Consider the following 23,697-nt stretch of genomic DNA (forward strand, 5'->3'; position numbering starts at 1 on the left):
CAGGACAGCAGACAACAGCTCTAAGCCACCGTTCCCAGCAGGAAAGTTGCAGAGGATTGGAGGCCGCTCGAGAGCGGACACACCACAGCTCAGGCCGCGGGGGGCAGGAGAGGACGGTACCCAATTGCCATCTCCCTTCAACCATAGTAGTCTCTCTCGTTCCAGAGCGCGGGGAGCTACGGACGGGGGCGCGGCTTTCCGCGCGGCGCGCGAGAGGCACAGGGTCCCAGCTGCCGAAACCTTCGCGCTTCAGGGTCTCTTGACACGCCCCTGAGCCTCCAGCAGCGTTTTGTTGAGATTCCTGCTCGCCTCCTTGCAGTTGGAGGAAAGGGAATCGAGTGCACGCACAATCCCCCTGAGATCAGGTGGAAGGAGCCCTTCAGGACCAACGACTGTTCGGAGCCCTTTCCCATTTGGGGGGGTGGGGGGAACGGAGGGCGAGGCTGGATCCCGGAGACTCGGGAGACTAGTATAAACAACCCTCCTTTGGCGGGATGGGAGCCATAGGGCTTCTGTGGCTGCTGCTGCTGCTTTCACCGGCAGCCTCAGGCTCCGGGACCGGGACCGAGACCGGCCAGCGCGTGGGCTCACCAGCCATGGGGTCGGCGCTGCAGCCCCGGGAGCCGCTCAGCTACTCGCGCCTGCAGAGGAAGAGCCTGGCGGTGGACTTTGTGGTACCCTCTCTCTTTCGCGTCTATGCTCGGGACCTGCTGCTGCCGCCGCTGTCCCCTTCGGAGCCGAGGGCCGGCCGGCTGGAGGCGCGCGGCTCGCTGGCTCTTGACTGCGCCCCACTGCTTAGGCTGGTGGGGCCACCACCCGGCGCCAGTTCTCCCGCCCCGGCCCGGGCATGGACGCTGTCCAGGGTGCTGAAGGAAGGCTCGGTTCGCAAGCTCCGGCGCGCCAAGCAGCTGGTGCTGGAGCTGGGAGAGGAGGCGATCCTTGAGGGCTGTGTAGGGCCCCCAGGGGAGGCGACTGCGGGGCTGCTCCAGTTCAACCTCACTGAGCTGTTCAGCTGGTGGATTCGCCACGGCGAAGGACGGCTGAGGATCCGCCTGATGCCCGAGAAGAAGGCGTCGGAAGTGGGCAGAGAGGGAAGGCTGTCCGCTGCGATCCGCGCCTCCCAGCCCCGCCTTCTCTTCCAGATCTTCGCGACCGGGACCGGTGAGCAGCTCCCGCCCGAGCGTTTCGGGATTTGGTTTCTTAGAGGCATCAATTTGCAACCACTATGAACTAACCCTCGTTTCCAGAACCTCAGGCTGCGGTTCTTAGCTTTCTTTCCTCCTTCCACAAACCTCCTTCCCCAGTTAGACTGTATTTTCTTATTTTCTCCATGAACGCAGTCACTCCCCAAGGGGACTCTCCTTTCCTCCCCAGCAACCAAGTTGGGAAAAAAGTTTCCTGTTCTTGGAAGAATAACTCTTTCTACTGACTTTACACAGGGTCTCAGCCAAGATTGGATGCCCTTCTTCTGGGGCTCCTGGGACAGTTGAAATCCCTCTAGTCTGTGTTCTGAGAGCTTGGTTCTAGATCTCAGAACTGTTGCCCTTCTTCTTTTCGCTTTGTTCCTCTTCCGGGCCTCCACAGATTTTGGAAATGTGATACACTTTCTCATGGAATATAGAACTCCTTTTCATATTACTGAATCCCACCCAGCTATCCCATCCAAATGCTGGCTTACCTAGAAATTGCCTCTTTTTCATTAATTCATTCTGCTCTCCACCTAACCCCAGGCTGCTAGCCACTCATAGACTCTTGTTCTTCCTCTCAGATGTGTTGGGAGAGCCCTAGAGGAACTAAGGGACAGGGGACAGGACGGAGCTGTGGAGAGAGGGAGCAAAGTTGCCAAGATTGTTTCCTTTGGGGAGTCACTCTGAAGCCAGGAAGAGACAATAGTTGATTTCCCTTTCTTTCCCTGTCCCCAGTTCCTTCTCTCCAATTCTTAGCTTGAATATCTGCAGCAACAGATCTGGATGACAGTCTCTGGCAGGCCTGTTTCACTGCAGATCTCTCTGCTGGAGACTCCTGAAATGGGGTTTCTGTTTCATTTACTCTCATTTTCTTCCCATATTCACTGAGTTGGGGATGTTTATTCAGACACTTACTTCTAACTCTTCCCATAATATCCATTGACTGGGAAAACCAGGTGGCTTTGAATGGATGTTTCTCTTGTAAGACCATTGGGGAAAGGCTTGTCAATAAAATACACAATGTAAGTGAATGAGAAAGCACAGAAAAGAAAGCATGACTTTTAAAAGCCTACACTAATTTCATTGGGCAAAACCCAGCATCTTTTCTGTCATTCTTGTTGTCAGAAATAAATGAAATTCTTATGCTCCACTGGTTACTAATGTCTTTTATTCATTGGATGGAAAGCATTGAAAAAAAGCCCATTGTAGAGCTACAGGTATCTCCCATGCTTGTCCCAACACACACACATGCTCCCACATATACCCAATAGTCTAATGCAGCAGGGATATTCAGAAGCTGAGGTTTCTCAGTCATTGCAGAGAAGGCATACTGGTATGTGGTCCGCATGGAAAACAGAGTCTGGATGCATATTTCAGCATTAGCATTAGTGGCATTGGCACCTAAAATGACCCCTTTGTGTTCAGTTTTGGAATTTACACTAGCTCATGGTAAGAGACAGGGTCTGATGAATTTGACAGTGCTTTCTGTGAACTGAGATAGGAGGCCAATACTGTTGTCTCACTACAGATACTTTTATTTTTTTGGAACTAATTTATTTATATATTTTTAAACATCTTTATTGGAGTATAACTGCTTTACAATGGTGTGTTAGTTTCTGCTTTATAACGAAGTGAATCAGCTATACGTATACATATATCCCCATATCTCCTCCCTCTTGTGTCTCCCACCCACCCTCCCTATCCCACCCCTCTAGGTGTTCACAAAGCACCGAGCTGATCTCCCTGTGCTATGCAGCTGCTTCCCACCAGCTATCTATTTTACATGTGGTAGTGTATATATGTCCATGCCACACTCTCACTTCGTCCCAGCTTACCCTTCCCCCTCCCCATGTCCTCAAGTCCATTCTCTACATCTGCATCTTTATTCCTGTCCTGCTCCTAGGTTCTTCAGAACCATGTGTGTGTGTGTGTATATATATATATATATATATATATATGTGTGTGTGTGTGTGTGTGTGTGTGTGTGTTAGCATACGATATTTTTCTCTTTTTGACTTACTACACTCTGTATGACAGTCTCTAGGTCCATCCACCTCACTACAAATAACTCAATTTCATTTCTTTTTATGGCTGAGTAATATTCCATTGTATATATGTGTCATATCTTCTTTACCATTCATCTGTCAGTGGACACTAAGGTTGTTTGCATGTCCTGGTTACTGTAAATAGTGCTGCAATGAACATTGCGGTACATGACTCTTTTTGAATTATGATTTTCTCAGGGTATATGCCCAGTAGTGGGATTGCTGGGTCATATGGTAGTTCTATTTTTAGTTTTTTAAGGAACCTCCATACACTACAGATACTTTTGTAAAGAACAGCTGTGCTTTAATGTTGTCTTGGCTTCTGTGGTTTATACATGCTACGTTCTCTTTTAGTGCTTAATGTTTTTGTAATGGATATAAAAATTATTTCTCTGGGAATGCAGATTTTCTTCCACTTTCATGTCTCTGAGCATCTCTGGAACCTTCCCATCATTTCTTGTTAAATGACCGTAGGCTCTAGCAGTGTAGATGTTGATGATAGGCAAAAAGGGCCCTTTCTACAGCCCTGAACTTACCTACTATAAACAGGCAGGTTGCTTGAAGTTATCAGTGTTGCCTGTGAAGAGTCACACGCTTAATGCTTTTGAAGAATATACTCCAGTCAAGCGTTAGATAGGGAGTTGAAGCTGCCGAGTGAGGGAGTTTCATGTAGAGATTAGTGTGTGCCAGGAGCTGCTCTGCTACTGGCAGTAGGGAAGCACAATGAGCATCCCAAGTCCTCCATCAGCAACACAGTCCGTTTGGCAGCTGGACCAAGCCCTTATGCATCATTCGATACATCTAGCAATGGTGGTTTTAGAAAGAGCCAGGATTCTGCTATTAAAAGGCTAGAAATTTTGGCCAAGCATTTTTCATCAGGATTGGGATCAAATGTTTATTGATGGGATCAAATAAGACACTAAGTGTAACTGGATGAGGTCCCGATGACCTCCAGAGAGACAGCTTAACTGAAAAGCACTTCAGGCTTTGTGGTGACCGCACTTGGAACAGGCTGGACTCTCCTGCTCTGAGACATATGCTGTCTGCAGTTAGGCAGCCGGCCATGCAGGACTAGAGGCCTAGCTTCTCGCTTTACCACTGCCTCCCCAACCTCATTTAGATACAGTCTCCACTTAAGATTCCCTATGGAGGGAGTGGACACACCCTTCCATATCATGTTTCATGTTTGGGGCAGCATATACTATTGTGGTTTCATTCATTTTCTTGTATGAAAATTGAAGCTTAGGTTCTCACACTTGGATTGATTTTACTGTTTATCATGTTTGAGGAAATGGGTTTCTTCTTTTTATATAGGCTCTGATTTGTAGAAAAGGCATTTACCTGTTCTGTGACATAGGATCTTCAATTAAGCAAAGGAAAATAGGCGCAACTAAGTAAATTTCTCCCTGCTTCTGCCCAAGTAACTAGTGGTCTGGTCTAGAGGGGCGTAATCTTGCTGATGGGACTATCTGTGGGGAGGGAAGCAGAGAGGATGGGTCTTCTTCCACCCCTTGTTTTGAGGGGCCTGGGGCAGTCCATTTATCTCAGACTAAAGACAGGGTACCAAACCAGAGCAGGACCATGGCTAGGAATGTGGTAAAAAATGGAAGGCACCTAGTCAGGACAAAGCAATACCTTCATATCATTTGCAGTTTGGGCTATCTGACAGAACAAAAGAATGTCTAAAGAGGCCTTATAATGCATGACATACTAATGTCTTTTCTTTATGGGTTGTTTTGAATTCATAAATGGGATTGACGTTTCGAAGTCTGAAGTAGTTCCCCAGAGCACCCATTCATGGAAAAGAGGTAGAGAGACAGCTTCTGGGACTGTACAAATGGTGTGCACTATCTTGGGACAGCCCAAACCACAAAAAAGTTGTCTGCCTGGAGGCTACCACATTGCCCATAGCTCCACTTTGTAACCTGTTTTGTAGATGTTTTGACATCTTGCTTCTGCCATCCTCCATGCAGAGGCCTAGAGGATAATGACCTGTGGGGTAAGAGGGCCTGTTTCCCTGTTAATACCCTCCTTCCCACTCCAAGAAAGGGGATATATGATTTGGGACTTTATATGTACCACGGAGAGGCCTAAGCAATTTGGAGTAGGTGTATGCAATGCAACACCCCTTGACCCTTGACCTCACATAACTGTCAGTCCCTTCCCATTTCATTTCTGGAAAGGGCAAAGAGAGAGAAGGAAGATAAAGAGGAGAAACTGGAGCTCCCAGAAGGGATATCGGTTATTGGAGGTGAATTGGGAGGGTTGGAACTAGTCCAGAGAAGAGCAGAGAGCTGATTTAAGAGTGGAAGGGACTGATTTATGATGAAAGATGAAAAGAATTAAATATATATGGCTGGGCTAAGCGGTGATGAAGGGAAAGCCATGGTAACAATCTACAAATCTCTGAGGAGGGAAAGTGGCAGTGAAGAAGAAGAGTTATTTAGTGTGGCCCACAGAAGTAATAGGATGAGACTTTCAGAAGGAAACTTCAGGTTGGATATCAGGGAAACCTTATTTTCTGAAATTGATATTCCTCTGGCTATGGAATGGAATTCCAAGGGAGCAAAAGTGTAAGGTGAGATGTGGGTCAGACAAGCCACAGCATTCATAATTAATCAGTTCTGTATTTTCAAATGTTGAGAAACTGCAACAGGCAGGAGAGCCAGGATGGGGACCAGCGGCAGGAATCAGGATATTTTGGGTTACAACTCTTGAGATTCTCTGGGTATTGATGTTTCCAAGAGGAAAAAAAAATAACTGCATATGTAACTCTGAAGTTTGTGAGAAGTGCTTACAAGAAGATTGTTTGTATCTTGGAAAAAATATTTTGAAATTACTGAGTTTATTCTTCTCTGTCCCCAGATTAAACAGAGTGTTTCTCTGGGGTTTTGGTATATTCAGTAGGCGGAGGCACACTCACCTAGGACTATGCATCTAAGATGCATTTGTAGGTGTGTGTGGCATCAAGTCCTTGGGCAAGACAAAAGGTACCTGGGTCTTGAGAAGATGAGATCAGTTCTAGGTTTGGTGAACTCCTACTGGTACTGAAAACCCTTTGAAATGCTGAGAATATATACAGCTGTTTGAAAGATGGGATTCTTCTAAATCCAGTTGACCCTTTCACAAATTTACAAAAGAGAAATAAGATTCATAAGGGGTTTGTGTGTGGGATGTTGGAGGAGGGAGAGTGTTATCGTTAATATAAATGAGTGCTTTTATAAGGCAGTTTGTCTGCTGCAAGTGAAGAGGGATGGGCCTGCGGGTAGGAGAAGAGGAGAGTTGTGTGAGCAAAAGCTGCAGCCTACTGCTACTCTTAACATTACTGCCTGACAACTTCACTTCATAGAAATTTGCCCAGCCTGATTTATAAAAGACATTTTGCTTTTTTAAATAGCCATTCTTGATGTCCTGTTACAGTTGTATGGAACTTTATAATTTATAAATCACTTTAATATTTATTATTGTTACCAGTCCTACAGTAGGAAGAGCAAGTATTTGCTTTATTTTATAAATGGAGTAACTGGAATCCAGAAGTTTGATAACACTTTTTCAAGGACATTCAGATAGAAAGTTTTAGAACTGGAAACTTTCATTTATGTGTTGAGAGGTTATGAGTTGCTAGAGGATGTGGTAGGTACTGACTAGGACCACAGATCCTGCCTTCAAATCAGAGCTCTTTCCACTACAGGAATCATCTCAAGGTTCATGTTATAAACAACCAAGACATATAAATAGAGGAAAAGCTTTACATTATCTTTGTCAGAAGGCCATACAATAAATATTTGTTGGGCAATAGCCATGACTTGGAAATTTTTCTTAAAATCTTTTTTTTTTGAAAGTTGTTTTGTTTATTTTTTAATTGAGGAGGTGAATTTTTAAAAATATTTATTTGGCTGTGCCGGGTCTTCACCGTGGCACACGGGATCTAGTTCCCTGACCAGGGATCAGACCTGGGCCCCCTGCATTGGGAATGCAGAATCTTAACCACTGGACCACCAGGAAAGTACCACATTTCTTAAAATCTTTAAGGCCCAGTTTCATCTTTTGAAAAATGGGTATAGTAATAGTTCCTATCTCAAGATGTCGTCATGAATATTAAATTAGATGATGCATGTAAATCCTTAACCCAATGTCTGACACATCATAAACTGCTCCATCAATATGAACAATTATAATTTTTCCTAGAAGCAGCAACACCCCAGCATCTGGTTGTGTAGCTTGTGCACTCTACAATTCCAAGGGTTCTATATACATTTTAGCCTATTTGAATGGTGCCATCTGGAGTTGTGCAGTCCTCATGTGTGGCAATACGTGGCAACCCTGGCAGAAATTGTGGTACTGTGCATTCCCCATGCAACTAACTTCTAATTCCTAAGAGATAAGAGGTGAGATCCAGTGGAAGTAGGGAGTGGCCAGGGTGGTAGTTTCTATTGTCCAATCATGGAAGGCCTGGTTTTCCCAGAAATATAGATGAGAAGGGGCGTTGAGGTGTGGTATTTACTTTATTCCTATCAACTATTATCCTCTTATAGGTCTTTTGACCTTGGATTCAGTCCAGAGATTCAAGTAGCATATTTACAATCCAATTCTTTGTTCTTCTGTAGAAATAAACCAAGCCTTAACTTTGTGAAAGTATGAAAACTAATGCCAAGGAAGAAAAGATAGAGGCATTACAGAACAGTGGTTTTTAGATGGTGGATCTTCCCTGAGAGTGATCTGTGCAGTCCAGGTCCCACCATGTCCACAGACATGCTGGACCACTGGCCTCTGATAACTCCTTTATTGTAATTAGCTGGAGCTGTGCCCTTCCTGTACACTTCTAGCCTCACTCTTCATTGTCAAATGGAGAGATGGAAAGGTCTAAATGGTAATGGACATGAGCCCATGAAAAGCAATTAAATCTTTGAAATTCCATGGAGACACATAGCCCATGGACTTGAATGGGAGGCTGACTTAGGAAAATACCTCAACCTAAAATAAGCTGTTAAGCATCTACACTGGATTTTATAGGTGGTGGGTTTTTTTGTGAGCCAGAGATGAGCCATTGCCTCCAAAAGATGCACATGGACATCATCTGTGCTTGGGAGTAGAAGAAGATGGGTGTTGGTGAGGATGGTTATAGGTCCAGGGGTCATGTGGGGAGAGCTGCAAATAGAACTAGCAAGGAGCCCTGTAGATGCCTTCTTCCTTAGAACCATTGCCTTGTCCTCCGATCTAGGTTGTGGCCAGTGTTTCTTAACCTAGTGATGACCTGGGCTCTTTCACACAGTAAAGGTGTGAGATAGGAGCAGTTAAAAGTAAGCGTTGGCCTGGTGGTGAGGTAGTGGAAGGGGGGAGGTACCCCAGTGCCTTTTTGGGTGAACCACATTTCTCAGAAGAACTTTTATTTTCTTCAGTAAATCTTGTGATGAAATTTCCAGCTGGACTGTTCTGAGCTTGGGTCCTTTCCCAGGGAAATTCTGTCAGATTCATTTGGTGATATAACCTAGGCATTCCAGAAAGTGGGAGGCCCCAGAACAGGGCAGGAGGAGAGCTCCCTTGGGGCAGATTCACCTAACCAAATGGTTAATTAAGAGTCTTTTTTCCTTGAATCGTCCCTTTCTGGCTAAGTAACAACAGGTGCATGAAGAGGTAGGCAGCCAGAATTCCCTGGAGTAAGGAAAATGCTAAAGGGTAGGTATGAAAAAAAAGTATGAAATTAAAAATAGAAATCTAAGCATGCTTAAAGGAAATCAGGCAACTAGCCAAAAGAAATCAGAAGGAAAATCTCAACCATTGGCTATATTTTTCATTTTCTCTTATTTATATTTTATTCAGTTTTCACTGGAATATAGGTTCATGAGGGTGGGCATGGGCAGAACTCCTCTATAGATCCTTTTTACATTCTCAGCCCAGATAATTAAAATAAATATTCTTCGGTGAACTGAACACTAGATTAGGAACTAGGAGGCCTAGATTCTTTTATGATATTTTCCTTTATTGGATTTGAAATAGTGTGCAACTCCTTGAGCCTCTGGGTGTTTGTTCCTAAAGGAGATAATACAGATCTTGTCTTGACTACCTCATGGATTCGCTACGAGCATTGTATGAGATAACCTATGTGGAAGGCTTCAGTCTGGATTATTCAGAAATAAATATATAGGGCAGTAGAAAAAATGAATATACAAGATCATGAAAGGTACTGAGTTTCTGCTTTATCCATCCATGGTTTCAGCCAACCCTTGGCGTTAGGAGCAGCTGTACAAGGTCCCAGACTTTGAGGCAGGCCTTAAGTTTCAGTTAACAGCTCAGAAGAACTGAGAAGGGGTTGTGTAGCCCTTCCCCAAGGTTCCTAAAGTGAGATTCTTTCATTGAAATCAGTTTGCTCAATTCCAGAATTCTCTGGAAATGGATCTCTGGTAGTGGGACATAGGAACCTGTATTTTAGCGTCAGAAAATGATTTGTTTTTAAATTAAGGGACAATAAATACAATAAAGTGGATTGAGTGCATTGATCTTGTGTACAGCTTGATAATAATTCACATATACAACACCCATATAATCACCGTCCAGATGAAGATGCAGAACATTTCTAGCATCCCCAGAAAGCTTGCTCCTGTCCTTTTGCAGTCTGTCCACCCCCTAACTAAGGTAACCATCCTTATCATCCATTAGTTTTGTCTATTTTTGAATTTCATGTAGATGGAATCATATCACATGTACTATTTTGTGTCTGGCTTTTTTTACTCAACATGGTTTCTGTGGGGTTCATCAATGTCATTGTGTGTACCAGCATTCTTTCTTTCTTTTTCTTAAATTGCTGCGTTGTATTCCTTTATATGAATATAACACCATTTATTTATACATTTTCCTGTCAAGGAACTGGACTTGTGCAAAATCAAAAGTAAAAGGTCCTATTCTAAATAATGGGTAAAATAATAAGTCAAAGATTTGGGGTTGAAGCCCAAGGCTACTTATTTTCTTCTTTGAACTTCAGTTTTTCTTATTTGTAAAGTGAGAAAAATAATATCCACCTCCCAGGGTTACTGTGATAATTAAATAGGATAAGGCATGTAGTAAGCCCTGACACACAGTTGGTATTCAACAAGTGTTAGTTTTTTCCCCAGTTCTTGATTATATTTCTTCCATTGGTGGCCAGAATGGATTCTTCAAAAGCTTCCTAAAGCAGGGAAGGGGGGCCTTGTTACAAATGAGGTCATTAACTCACAGAGGGAAAAGTAACAACCAAGGACCATGTAAGTTACATGTAATAACTCTTAATTTTATTTTAAATAAGTAAAATACTTTAAATAAAACAAACATTTCTTGCACTCAGTCAAAATTAACAAATAAAATATTCAATAAATAAATCAAAAATTTCAAAACTCTTTGGTCTTATATTCAGGTCAAAGAAGAGAAAAAAATGTAGAGCGGACAGAAAAAGGTGGGCAGAAACACAACAATATTTATATATATAGAGAGAGAGAAAAATGAGAATGACAGAGATATAAGTGGAGAAACTGAGAGAGGAATGTATAAGAAGAGGTAACCCAGGAAAATAGAGGGCAGGAATTATCTTCTGGACACTGAGATGCATAGATATAGAAAACGAGACCAAAAGAGTGACAGAGGGAGAGGGGGAGGGAAGGAGGAAGGGAGGAACACTTGATTATTTTTGGTCTGGAAGGATTATTTTTGCCCTGGTGTCTGAACTTATGACCAACATTATATAATGGTTATTTTCAATTTTATTGAAGTATACTTCACATATAATAAAATGCACCTGTTTGATTTGTTTAATAAATGTATACATCTGTGTAACCACCGTCTTAATTATTACAGTATATAGAACATTTCTGTCAACCCCTAAAAGGTTCACCTTTTGCAGTGAACCCCCTGTACGTCCTGCCCTAGGCAATGTCTGATTTTATTTCTATCGCAGTAGATTAGTTTTGTCTGTTCTGGAGGTTCATATAAATGGAGTCATACAGTATATTCTCTTTTGTGTCTGGCTTCTTTCGCTTAGAATTCCAATGCTTTTAAGATTTTGTTGTGTAGTTGTGTGTATTAGTAGTTTGTTTCTTTTTATTGCTCAGTAGTATCTCATTGTATGAACATACAAGTTGATCCTTGAACAACACGGGTTTGAAGTGCGAGGGTCCACTTATATGTGGATTTTTTTCAACAGTAAATACTACACAGTCCGCAGTGGTTTGAATCCACTGATGTGGAATGACAGATATGAAGGAACTGAACCCTGTATTGGGAGGGCCAAATATAAATTATATGCAGATTTTCAACTGTAAGGAGGGTAGGTGCCCTTAATTTCTGCATTGTTTAAGGGTCAACTGTATTACAATTTATTTATCCATTCATCTGTTGATGGACCATTAAATTGTATCAAGTTTGGGGCTCTCATGACTAAAGCTGTTATGAACATTTTGTGTATAATTCATTTTGTGGACATATGTTGTCACTTCTCTTAAATCATATGGAATTGTTGGATTGTATGGTAAATGCATGTTTAACATTATTAGAAATTGAAAACTATTTTTCCAAGGTAGCTGTACCATATTATACTCTCATCAGTGATGTATGAGAGTTCTACTTGCTCCATCCACATCCTTGAAAATACTTGGTATTGTCAATGTGTGGTGGCATTTCATTGTGGTTTTAATTTGTGTTTCTATGTATTGGTTAGCCAACATTGCATAGGAAATCACCCCCAAAGTTAGTGGCTCAAAATAATAGTAAATAATTTATTATCTTTTATAGTTCCTGTGAGTTAAGAATTTGGGAAAAGCCTGACTTGGTGCTTTTGGCGTGGAGTCTCTCATTGTGGGCAGATATCAGCCAAAACTGCAGTCATCTTAAAGCTTGACTGTGGCTGCAGGATTTACTTACAAGGTGCTTTGCTCACATGGCTGGCCATCTGATGCTGGCTACTGATGAGGTCTCAGTTCTTCACCAGGTGGTCCTCTCCACAGGACTGTTGGAACATCCTTGTGACCTGGTGTCTGGCTTCCCTCAGACTGAACTTCTATTGAGGTGATCATATGGTTTTTCTACTTCTACATTATTTTTTTAATAAATATGATGAACTGTAGTATTTAATGTTCAAATATTAAATTAGCTTTAAATTCCCTGGATAAACCCCACATGGGCATGACTTATTCTCCTTTTTTTTTTTTTTTTTGGCTGTACTCGGGCCTCTCACTGTTGTGGCCTCTCCCGTTGCAGAGCACAGGCTCCAGATGCAGGCTCAGCGGCCATGGCTTATGGGCCCAGCTGCTCTGCAGCATGTGGGATCTTCCCAAACCGGGGCACGAACCCGTGTCCCCTGCATCAGCAGGCGGACTCTCAACCACTGTGCCACCAGAGAAGCCCCTTATTCTCCTTTTTACATATTGTTGGATCAGCCCACTAATACCTTGTTGAGGATTTCTGCATGTTCATGAAGATTACTGGTCTATAGATTTCTTTTCATGTCTTTGACAAGTTTTAGGGTCTAGGTAATGCTGAGATCATAAAATGAGTTGGGAAGTGCTCCCTCTTCTTTTTCCTGGAAGAGAATTGTAGTTTTTTCTTTCTTCAATTATTTTTAGTAGAATTTGTTACTGAAGCCGTCTTGGCTTGGTGTAGACTTTGCTGGAGTGTTTTTTTTTGTTTTGTTTTGTTTTTTTTGCGGTACGTGGGCCTCTCACTGTTGTGGCCTCTCCCGTTGCGAAGCACAGGCTCCGGACGCGCAGGCTCAGAGGCCATGGCTCACGGGCCCAGCCACTCCGCGGCATTGGGATCTTCCCAGACCGGGGCACAAACCCGTGTCCCCTGCATTGGCAGGTGGACTCTCAACCACTGTGCCACCAGGGAAGCCCCAGCTGGAGTGTTTTTAATTACTAAGTAGATTTATTTAATAATTATAGGATTATTCAGATTATCTGTTTATTTTTGAGTGAATTTTAGTAGTTTGTTTGTATCCTTAAAGAAATTGGTTCATTTCATCTTATTTGTTGAATTAATGCAAGTTAGGTTGTTCATAATATTCCCTTATTTTTTTTATGTCTGTAGGGTCAGTAGTGATGTCCCTTCTTTTACTCTTGATGCTGGTAATTTGCAACATCTCCCTCTTTTCTTTGTCATCATTCTGGTTAGAGAATGACCAATTTACCAATTTTATTGAATTAAAAAAAAAAACTTTTGTGATATTGATTTCTTCTATATTATTTTTCTTATTCAAATTTCATTGATTTCTGCTCTGTTTTTATTATCTTTCCTTCATTTTGTTTGCCTTGGGTTTAATTTGCTCTAATTGTTTCTAGTTTCTTAAGATCATTGATGTGAGATTTTTTCCCTCTATTTCAAATATAATCATGTAATGCTAAAATTTCTCCCTAATAACTGCTTTAGCTGCATCGTACAACTTTCATTATGTTGTAATGAAATTTCATTTATATTCAATTAAAGTATTTTCTAATTTTCCACTTGGCTTTCTCTTTGACCCATGGTTATGTATAAGTATGTTTTATTTCTTAATATTTGGAGGATTTTCCAGATATCTTTCTTTCACTGATTGCTAGTTCAGTTCTGATATGATCTGAGAATATACTTGGTTTGCTTTCAATAATTTAAAATTTGTTAAGGTTTATTTTATGGCCCTTATCTTGCTGAATTTCCATGTATACTTGAAAAGAACATGTTTTCTGTTATTGTTGGGTGGAATGTTCAATCAATGTCAGTTAGGTCGATTTGGTTAATAGTGTTGTTCAGGTCTTTTATATCCTTGGTTTTCTGTCTGTTTGTTATATGTGTCACCAATAGAGGAGTGCTAAAGTCTCTAGGTTTTTGTTTGCCTCTTTCTCCTTTCAATTCTATCATGTTTTGCTTCTCTATTTTGAAGCTCTGTTATTTTGAAGCTCTGTTATTATGTGCCTACACATTTAGGATTGGTATGTATTCTTCATAATTTGCCTCTTTGATTTTATGCAATATCTCTTTTTATCTCTAATGATATTCATATTTTGAAGTTTCTTTGATATTAATATAGCCATTCAGCTTTCTTTTGATTAGTGCTAACATGGTATATCTATTCTATCCTTTTACTTTTAATCTATATATTTATTTAAAGTATATTTCTTATTGAAAATGGTTGGATTTTATGAGTTTTTTTAAATTTTTTTTAAAATTCAGTCTCACAATGTCTATCTTTTACTTGGTGTGTTAGACCACTTGTATTTAATGTTATATTTGATATGGTTGGATTTAGATCTACAATTTTTATTATTATTATTCTCTGTCTCTGGTTTTTGTTTTTCTCTTGTCTCTTTCCTGGCACCTTTAGAGTTAGTTGAATATTTTTCAGTTTTAATTTATCTGTTTTTCTGCTGCATCTCTTTGTATTGTTATTTTAGTATTTGCTCTTGGGATTTTATATATGTATAGACTTTCACAGTTTATTTTGAGTTGACAGTTTACTGCTTCAAGTAAAATATGGAAGGCTTACAACTATATATGTCCCTTTACCCACCCCCTTAATATTATAGTTGTCATATGTGTTATATCTACATAACTTAAAATCCTGCTAGACAGTATTTACAATTTTTTCTTTCAGCAGTTATTCGTATTTTAAATAACTTAAGAGGAGAAAACTTGTCCTTTATATTTACTCAGATACATACCATTTCTTTTGTTTTTCCTTCTTTCTTAAAGCTCCAGATTTCCCTATTTTATCATTTTCCATCAATCTAAAGAATTCCCTTTTGAATTTATTTTAGAACAGGCCTTCTGGTAACAAATTCTCTTAGGTTTTCCCTTATCTGAATGTCCTTATTCCCCCTTCATTTATGAAGAATATTTTTACTGGGCACAGAGTTCTGGGTGGACAGTTCTTTTCTTTTTGCTCTTTAAGAATGTTGTTCCTCTCTTTCATAGTTTCTGGTGAGCATTCTGTCATTAAATTGTTCTTCCCTATATGTAGCTATTTTCAAGATTTTTCCTTTGTCATTGGTTTTCAGAAGTTTTACTATGATGAATCTGTGCATGAAATTTTATTTGATTCTCTCCTCTTTGCAATTTGTTGAGATTCTTGATCTGTAAATTTAGGTCTTCCATGATATTTGGGGAGTTTTTCAGCCATTATTTCCTTTTTTTGCCCCTGCACCAATATCTTTCTACTCCCCTATGGTACTCTAATTGCACAACTATTAGACCTTTTGATATTGTCTCACATGCTCTTGAGGCCCTGCTAATTTATTTTTTCAAATTTTTTTTCTTTCAGTTCTGCAGATTGGACAGTTTCTGTGATTTGTCTTCAAGTTTACTGAATCTTTACTCTGTCATCTCTATTTTGTGATAATTTTTTATTTTAGATATATTTTTCAGTTTAGATTTTCCGTTAAAAAATTTCTATTTACCTACTGAGAACCACCTTTCCATCTCTTTTCCAGAATGTTTATGTTTACCTCATGGAACATAGTTATAACAGCTTCATTAAAGTCTTTGATAATTTCAGCAACTGATCATCTTGTTTTTGGCATCTGTTGATTATCTTTCTCCTTAAGAATTGGTCACTTTTTTTGTTCTTCTTTACATATTGTGTAGTTTTAGGTTGCATCCTGGAAAATTTGAACATTATGTTGTTTGGTCTGACACTTGAGTGTGGTTTAAACCTTAGTTTTGTTCTTAAAGCCTTTGTTTTGTTGCTTTGAGTCTGTCCACCCAAGTGCTGCTCACAGGTGAGCTGGAACCTTGGGTCATTTTCTTTACAGAATTAACATATTTCCTTCTCCATCTCTCTCCTCTTCTAGATTTTCCTTAAATTCACAGTTTTACCCACTTGTACTACTGTGGCACAACTCCTGCAACTAGGGTTGCCTTCAGGCAAAACAGAGAGATAAAGAGAAACAAAACAGGGATTCTCTCCATACTCTTTAGCCTGAAGGGGTCCCTTTTACCCAGTCTTCTGGCCTGAAAGATGTGTTTTTTACAGGGTTTCTATTAGAATTTTGGCTACGGACACCACCAGCTAAGCTAGCTCTCTTGAGGGCTTATTGTGAAATGAGAAAAAAAGATAAGAACAAGCAAAGAAGTGGAGATCTCCCTCCATACTCTCTGGATCACAGGGCCCTTTTCCTGGCCTTTTGGCCAGAAAGAAAGGATTTCTCCAGGTATCCTTATGAGCTGCTTTTCCAAGTTTTGACTTTCTTCCTCAATATTCCTGGTTTTATTTACTTCTCAGAGTCCCTTGATAGTTGTTTTTGTATTTTGTCCAGAGTGTTTGGTTGTCAGCTGCAGGATAATAGGATTTAGTGGGCTTACTCCATCTTGGCTGTAGTAGAAGTTCCTTGTTCCTTTTTGAGTCACTTTCAATCTACAATATTTTTCTTTCATCCATTAATATTTAGTGTTGTACCATTCTTCTGTATTTAAATTTGCTCAGATTCTGTTTGCTAAGAGTGTCTTTATTTTGCTTTTATTTCTGAAGATTTTCACTGGATATACTTTTAGGTTGATAGCACTTTAGTGTTGTCCTGTTGTTACATGGTTTGCATTGTTTCTGATCAGAAATCAGAGAAATTTTTATCTGTATTTCCCCTTCTGTTTCCCTCCCTACCATCCCTTGGTTGCTTTAGGATTTTGTGTTTATCATGGGATTTCAGCAATTTGATTATTATGTGTATTGTGGTTTTCTTTATGTTTTTCTTGCTGGGATTTGCTGAGCAACTCTTGGTTCTGTAGGTTTATATTTTTCATCATATTTGGAAATTTTTCAAACATTTTTTCTGCTCCCTATTCCTAAGAATCTAATTACAATTATGTTATACAATTAATGTATTCCCACATTTCATTAAAGGTCTATTAATTTTTTTTCAGCCCTCCTTCTCTCTCCACTTTTGTCTGGATAGATTTTTTTGCTTGTTTTAAAGTTCATTCCCTTTTTTTAAAAAATAAATTTATTTATTTACTTATTTGTTTATTTTTGCTGCATTGGGTCTTCATTGCTGCTCACAGGCTTTCTCTAGTTGCAGCGAGTGGATGCTACTCGTCATTGCAGTGCGAGGACTTCTCATTGCGGTGGCTTCTCTTGTTGCGGAGCACAGGCTCTAGGCACACGGGCTTCAGTAGTTGTGGCACGTGGGCTCAGTAGCTGTGGCTCACGGGCTCCAGAGCACAGGCTCAGTAGTTGTGGTGCACGGGCTTAATTGTTCCATGGCATGTGGGATATTCCCAGACCAGGGCTCAAACCTGTGTCCCCTGCATTGGCAGGAGGATTCTTAACCACTGCACTACCAGGGAAGCCCAAAGTTCATTCCCTTTTCTTCTACAGTGTCTAATCTGCTGATAAACCAGCCCATCTAATATATTTTCAGTTTTGATATTATATATTTTTTTAGCTCTAAAATATCTACTTCCATTTATGTTTCTCTCCTCATTATGTTTATGTTTTTTTAAAAGTCCTGAACATATTTATAATAGCTGCTTTAAAGTTCTTTCTGAGGTAGTCTGGTACCATGGGAAAGAGCACAGCCATTAGAATCAGACTTCCTGGGTTCAGATCTTAGCCTTAATGCCTACAAGCTGGGCTGATCATAGGCAAGTTACTTATTAACCTTTCTGGGCTTCAGTTTCCTCAAAATGGTACAAAGAGATTATCTCTCTTGGAGGGCTATTGTGAGAATAAATGAGATAATACCTAAAGCTCTTAAAACAATAGTGCCTTGCACATAATAAGCACTCAATAAACATTGACTGTTATAATTTTTTAAGTTCCTTTCTGCTAATTAAATTATTTCTCTCATTTCTGTGTCTGTTTCTATTGACCAGTTTTTCTCTTGGTTAAATGTCACATTTTCCTGCTTCTTTGTATACCTAGTAATTTTTTATTGGATGTTGCATATTACAAATATTACATTGTTGAGTATGTGGATTTTGTTGTCTTCATTTAAAGACTGTTAACTTTTGTTTGCCAGGCAGTTAATTTACTTGCCCATCAATTTGATACTTTTGAGGATTATTGTCAAGTTTTACTAAAGGAGTTTAGAGGAGCCTTTATTCTATGGTTAATTTAGGTTTTGTCTTAAGATTTGGCCTTTCTACGGTCTGCACTGAAAGCCTTAAGTGTTCAATGAGGTTTTCTACTCTGGTTATTAAGCACTTAAACATTTCCCAGTTCTGTGTGAGCTGCAGAAGTTTTTCAGCTTGCACTTCCCTCAGAGATGTTCTTTTCCTGATAACTATTCTTTACCCAGCCTTGTGTAATCTCATCCTATGAATGCACCTTAATACTCAGCCAAAGACTCAAGGGGACCCCTGTGCAGTTTTATGGAGTGTTTTATCTCTCTCCATCTAGATGTTCCTTCTCTGGTTTGCTCCTTGATAATTCAAGCTGCATCAGCCTTCCCAAACTCTGCTGTCTGTTACCTCAGGCCTGTGAGACCACCTTGCTCTATTTGGATCTCTCCTTCCTGTATCAGGGTGTGGTAAATGCCTCCAGGCAGAAAATCAGGGCAGTGCTAAAACCTACCACATTTTATTTTCCCTCTCTCGAGGATTATAATCTTGTGCTACTGATTATCCAATAAAAACAGTTTTTTCATATATTTTGTCAGCTTTTTATAATTTCACAGCTTTTTATGACAGAAGGGCTAATCCAGTGCTTGTTGAGTACTCCATCATAGCTGGGCATCTGTATGATGAATTTGGAGATCAGAGTCATATTGGTTTGTTTCCAGAGAAACAAACCCCATGTAAAAAGATGTGAAAAAAGAGGGAAGAAAAGTGAAGGGAAAGAATACAGAAGACCTAGTTTCTATGTTGTTGATTCCCAACAGTAGATCCACAGAGAATCTCTCTCCCACATCTTCCCCTGGCTCCAGGCACACCCAGAGTTGTCCATCTCCTGCTGCCACCAGTAGCAGAACCGGTCCATTTTACTCAGTGAGCCCATTTTGATTCCTTCTTCCAGGATTTAGGTTTAAAAGCACAGGGAAAGACCACATTTCTAACCAAAGATGGAAGAGAAAAGGGTTTCTTTGAAACTGATCAAATGCAATTAAGGCAGAATATACAATTCACATACCTTTGATTAACCTTTACCTAGAGAGAAATGATTGGTGATTAAGAATTAGATGAGGTGAATAATTATATCAGGAATCTGCCTTCGAAGAAATCTCTTTCAGCACTAGAGAAAAAGTTGATAAAAAACATATAGATATAGATGAGAGGGCTCACCAAAGAGAAATCAGACAAAGGAATTCTTTTTATGGATACCTATAAGTTTGGACTTTTGCCTGAGGAAATGCTATTTATTGGTTTGTTTTTTTACTGAGCACTTACCAAGTTGAATGAAATACAATCTCTTTCTCCCAGGAGGAGTTCACAACTAGCTGGGGAGAAAAGGCAGACAAGCCATGCTAATAAATAACTCCAGTGAAAGGTATCACTTGAATGGTGGACAAATGATACAAGTGGTTATAGTGGTTCAGTGGAGGCTTGAAGAGGTCAGTTCCTGCTGGGGTGATTAGGGACAGGTTCAATCTGTACCTCCAGATCCCAAAAACCATTCCTTTACAGTCTGATGAGCTCCACTTGTTCAGTGCATGATAGGAGAGGTGAAGTTCCTCTGAGACAGGAAATTATACCTCTGAAATTTTAGAAAGAATAAACTTATTACCTTTTGGCAGGGAGTCAAGTCAAAGGATATCTACTGAGAATGATGGTTTTCTTTTGGGATTACAATAGAAGTGAGTTAGAAAAAACATCCAGAAGGAGGTGATTTGAGAGGTCTTGGAGTGAGTACATAATTTGACTTGAAAAAGAGAAGGTCAAAGGACCTTTCAACTTGGGGCAATAACAGAAAATAATGCCCAGAGGAAGAACAACTGGTTAGAGAGAGAAAGAGAGAGAGACAGACTGACTGTGGTGTGTGTGTGTGTGTGTGTGTAAGAAAGTAGAACTAGCCAGAACAGAAAGGTCTAAGGAGTATTGGGGGTTGAGGGGATGGGTACTGAGTCAGATACTCTGAATTAGATGTGGGACTGCCTTATTGAGTCAAGAATTTACATTTGATGCTGAAGAAGTCAGAAAGTGTTTAGTTCTTGAGAAGGGGTGATGCATGTTGATTGCACATTGACTGAAGATTCTTTAGGAAATGTAGTTTAGTCATGGGTTTCAGGCCTGGACCACAGGGAGGGCTGGTAGTTGGATCTGAGCCCTGAGAGGCTGTCCTATGGGCTCAGGAATGAGAGACTCAGAGACACCGAGATGTGAGGGAAACAAAAAGGAAGAAGTCAAAGGTCTAAGGTTTTGGGCCGGGGACGCTGTAGACTGGTAGTGTTACTGATAAAGCAGACAGTTAGAATGAGGATCTGGTCTGGGGGAGAGTGGCTAGCATGGTAACAGTTGTAGTGGGTATCCATCTGAGGATCAGGTTATCTGGTATGCACATGGAGATGTGGAGTGGAAACAGGAAAAAGTGAGAGGTCCAGACAGAAGATATGGATGTGGGAGCTATTTACATGGAAGGAAGGTCACACCTAAGATTTAAGAAGGCTCAGAATTAGGCAGTGGAATGGAGTCAATGATGTTATCAGAAAGAACTTTGTTACAAGAAGGAAGAGAGGCCGCTGGATTGTGTGGTGTCATGGAAACTGAGGGAGACAGATGTTCCATAGATGAGTAGAAAGGTCATTGTGTTTGACCAAGAGCCTTCTGGAGAGCAGTCATAGGCACAAGGAAGTTTAGAGGCAGTGCTGAGAAATTGGAGCAAAATGTGCTTATGTAGTAGTTCAGGGAGTCTATCTGTGAAAGGAAGAAGAGAAGAGAAAGAGACTGAGATGTCAGTGATGTTAGAGGGTTCAGCAGAATGAAGAAAGGGTGTGTTAAGGATAGACAAACTTCTTAGTGTTGAAAATCAGAAGGGGAAAAGCTAAAGAGAAAGGAAGCTTCAGGTACCAGAAAGAAAGGGGATAATTGTGTAGCAAGACCACTCAATCTAGGCATTGCAGACTCTTATACAGGCCTCAGATGCCATTCCATCCAGGCTCTGTCTGCTTCTGCAGTCTCTTCTTTACTAGTGTTACTGCCATTTCATCTTTTAAAATATGTCTGGGGGCTGGGGAATCACTATTTTATGAGACTGCCCTGTGCTTGCTGGACAGATCTGTTGGAAAAATATTTAATACTGGCTGAATTCTACTCCTCCGTAACTTAATACTAATGGTAACAGCTACAATTGAACAGTTTTACAGATTACTGTATTTAGTCCTCACTGTAACACAGTAAGGTTGATTTTATTATTATTCCCATTTTATTAGATATTCCCAGATAACTAAGTCTCAGAGAGGTTAAGTCACTGGCCAAGATCACATAGCTAAGGAGAGAAGGACCTGGTATTTGAATCCCAACCAGTTTAACTCTACCCCTATAATCGCTATGTCTTATTGCTCCTACTTGTGACTGTTATTCGTTCCCCAAGTAGTGTCCTTTCTCCAATATGAGGGCCCTTTAAATGTTTAAAGTCAGTTATCCTACATATGCTGGATAATTTCCTTTGTCTCCTCCTTCTTTTCTTTCTCTTCCTTTTTCTCACCTTTTTCTTTTCTTTTTTTTTTTTTAAATTGTTAATTCAACAAATAATTATTGAGCAGCTTCAGAATATCAGACACTGTGGTAGGTGATGCACAGATAGCAATGAATAAAACAGACCAAGGCTTTGCCCTCATGGGGTTTATAGACTGTGGAGGGAAGCATATTGAGTGTGCAAATTAACAAATACATATATAATAAGAAAAGATGATGAATGCTGTGAAGAAAACAGACATTCTAGCCTCCCTTGTCAGTTTTCCTCATAAACTCTGGGTTTCAGAGTGCTCACTATGCTTCTTTCCTCCTGACGCCTTCTCCTCTTAAGGGGTGTCCTTCAGATGAGGACAGTTTCTGCTGCTGTGATCTGATCATTGTGGAGCACGTTGAGACTCTTAACTGGGAATCCTTGTGATACTGCAGCTTAGAGGTAGGAATGGGCAGAACCACAGGCAGGGGTGACTGGAGAGAGGACAGATGTGCAGAGGGCCATGCAGAGATGAAGGATGGAGAGCCCAGGAGTGGGGACAGATGGTTTCAATCCATTCCATGAAGTATGAGCAAAGGTCATGCTAAATAGATCACGAAGCCATGCATCCCCTTCCATTCCACAGATCCTGCCTTTCCCTTCATGCTCCAGCCCCTCTGAACCCACACATCTGCTTTACAAATGCAGCTGAGGAGGAAAACACTGAATACGCATGTGTCACAATGGGCAGCTAAGGTCAGAAATGTGCTACAGAGAAAGGTTTCTCCCCTTTCTCCCTTCCCTCTTTCCTTCCTTCCCTTCTAGTCCCCTCCTCTCAACCCTCCCCTCCCTCTCTCCCTCCCTCCCTTGCTTCCTTCCTTCCTTCTTCTTTCCTTCCTTCCTTCCTACCCTCCTTCCTTCCTTTCATAGTATTAGTCTTAATACCATAGTTTGGAAGACTCTGGTTGGAGAAAAATGTCAAGAAGTACAAATGCAGATTTGATACATCTGACCTTTCTTCTCTTCAGAACAATAAATGTCAAATAGCTTAAAATGACAGCCAGGATGGCTAGAGATTATTTATGTCCTTAAATATTTAGAAACATAGTTTAGACTTAAGTCTAATTTACATGAAGATTCTGACCAATGAGAATCATAAAGACTTTTAAGGGGCCAGCATAAGCAGTGATGTTTACATTTAAGAAAACAGAAAATGTTTTGAAAAAGCATTCTGAAAAATCAGAATAGAATGAAGTGGTAAGTGATTCCTGATAAGTAATGAGAACACTTGATAATATCAAGAAAGTATTTTGTGACACAAAATTGTGTTTGGGTTTTTTATATCTGCATGGTGTGGTTTGGTAGCATTCCAGAGAAAGACCTACAATCCACATGTCCTGTCCTTTGATTAAATACAAAATATTATATATATGCATTTTTACTTGAATCATTTATCCGCATTTTACTAAAGACGTTTTACTGTTAAAACAGAAGGAGGGAGAATTATCTTGCTCCAGCTGTGTAAATCCTGATAGAAGTATATAATCCTTCAGCCTGTGGAGGGTGTCATTCTTTACTCTACCTCATACTCAATTATCATCAGGAGCAGCAGCGTCCCTTTTAGAGTAGAGGCTCTGAAAGGTGTTTTTTGTTTTTGTTTTAAATAACAGCCACATGGCACAGGGATATCGGCTGGGTGCTTTGTGACCACCTGGAGGGGTGGGATAGGGAGGGTGGGAGGGAGGGAGACGCAAGAGGGAAGAGATATGGGAACATGTATATGTATAACTGATTCACTTTGTTATAAAGCAGAAACTAACACACCATTGTAAAGCAATTATACCCCAATAAAGATGTTAAAAAAAATAACTATGAACATTAGTTAACCCGTTTACTTCTGAAATGACACATCATTGCATTGTGTTAAGAAAATAGA

The 23,697-nt window shown here is 40.4% G+C and overlaps 1 protein-coding gene across 1 annotated transcript in view; it reads left to right on the top strand.

The window, feature by feature from the left end:
• Positions 1-494: 494 nt before the first annotated feature.
• Positions 495-23,697, top strand: part of ALK (ALK receptor tyrosine kinase) — a gene marked incomplete at its 5' end in the record, with an annotated part of 722,056 nt that continues 698,853 nt past the window's right edge. The window contains one exon of the mRNA XM_079941115.1: positions 495-1,161. Coding sequence (XP_079797241.1) covers positions 495-1,161 — 667 coding nt within the window. The remainder of the gene's footprint in view (positions 1,162-23,697) is intronic.

The sequence above is a fragment of the Stenella coeruleoalba genome, assembly GCF_951394435.1.
Source record: "Stenella coeruleoalba genome assembly, chromosome: 13".
NCBI classification, from domain to species: Eukaryota; Metazoa; Chordata; class Mammalia; order Artiodactyla; family Delphinidae; genus Stenella; species Stenella coeruleoalba.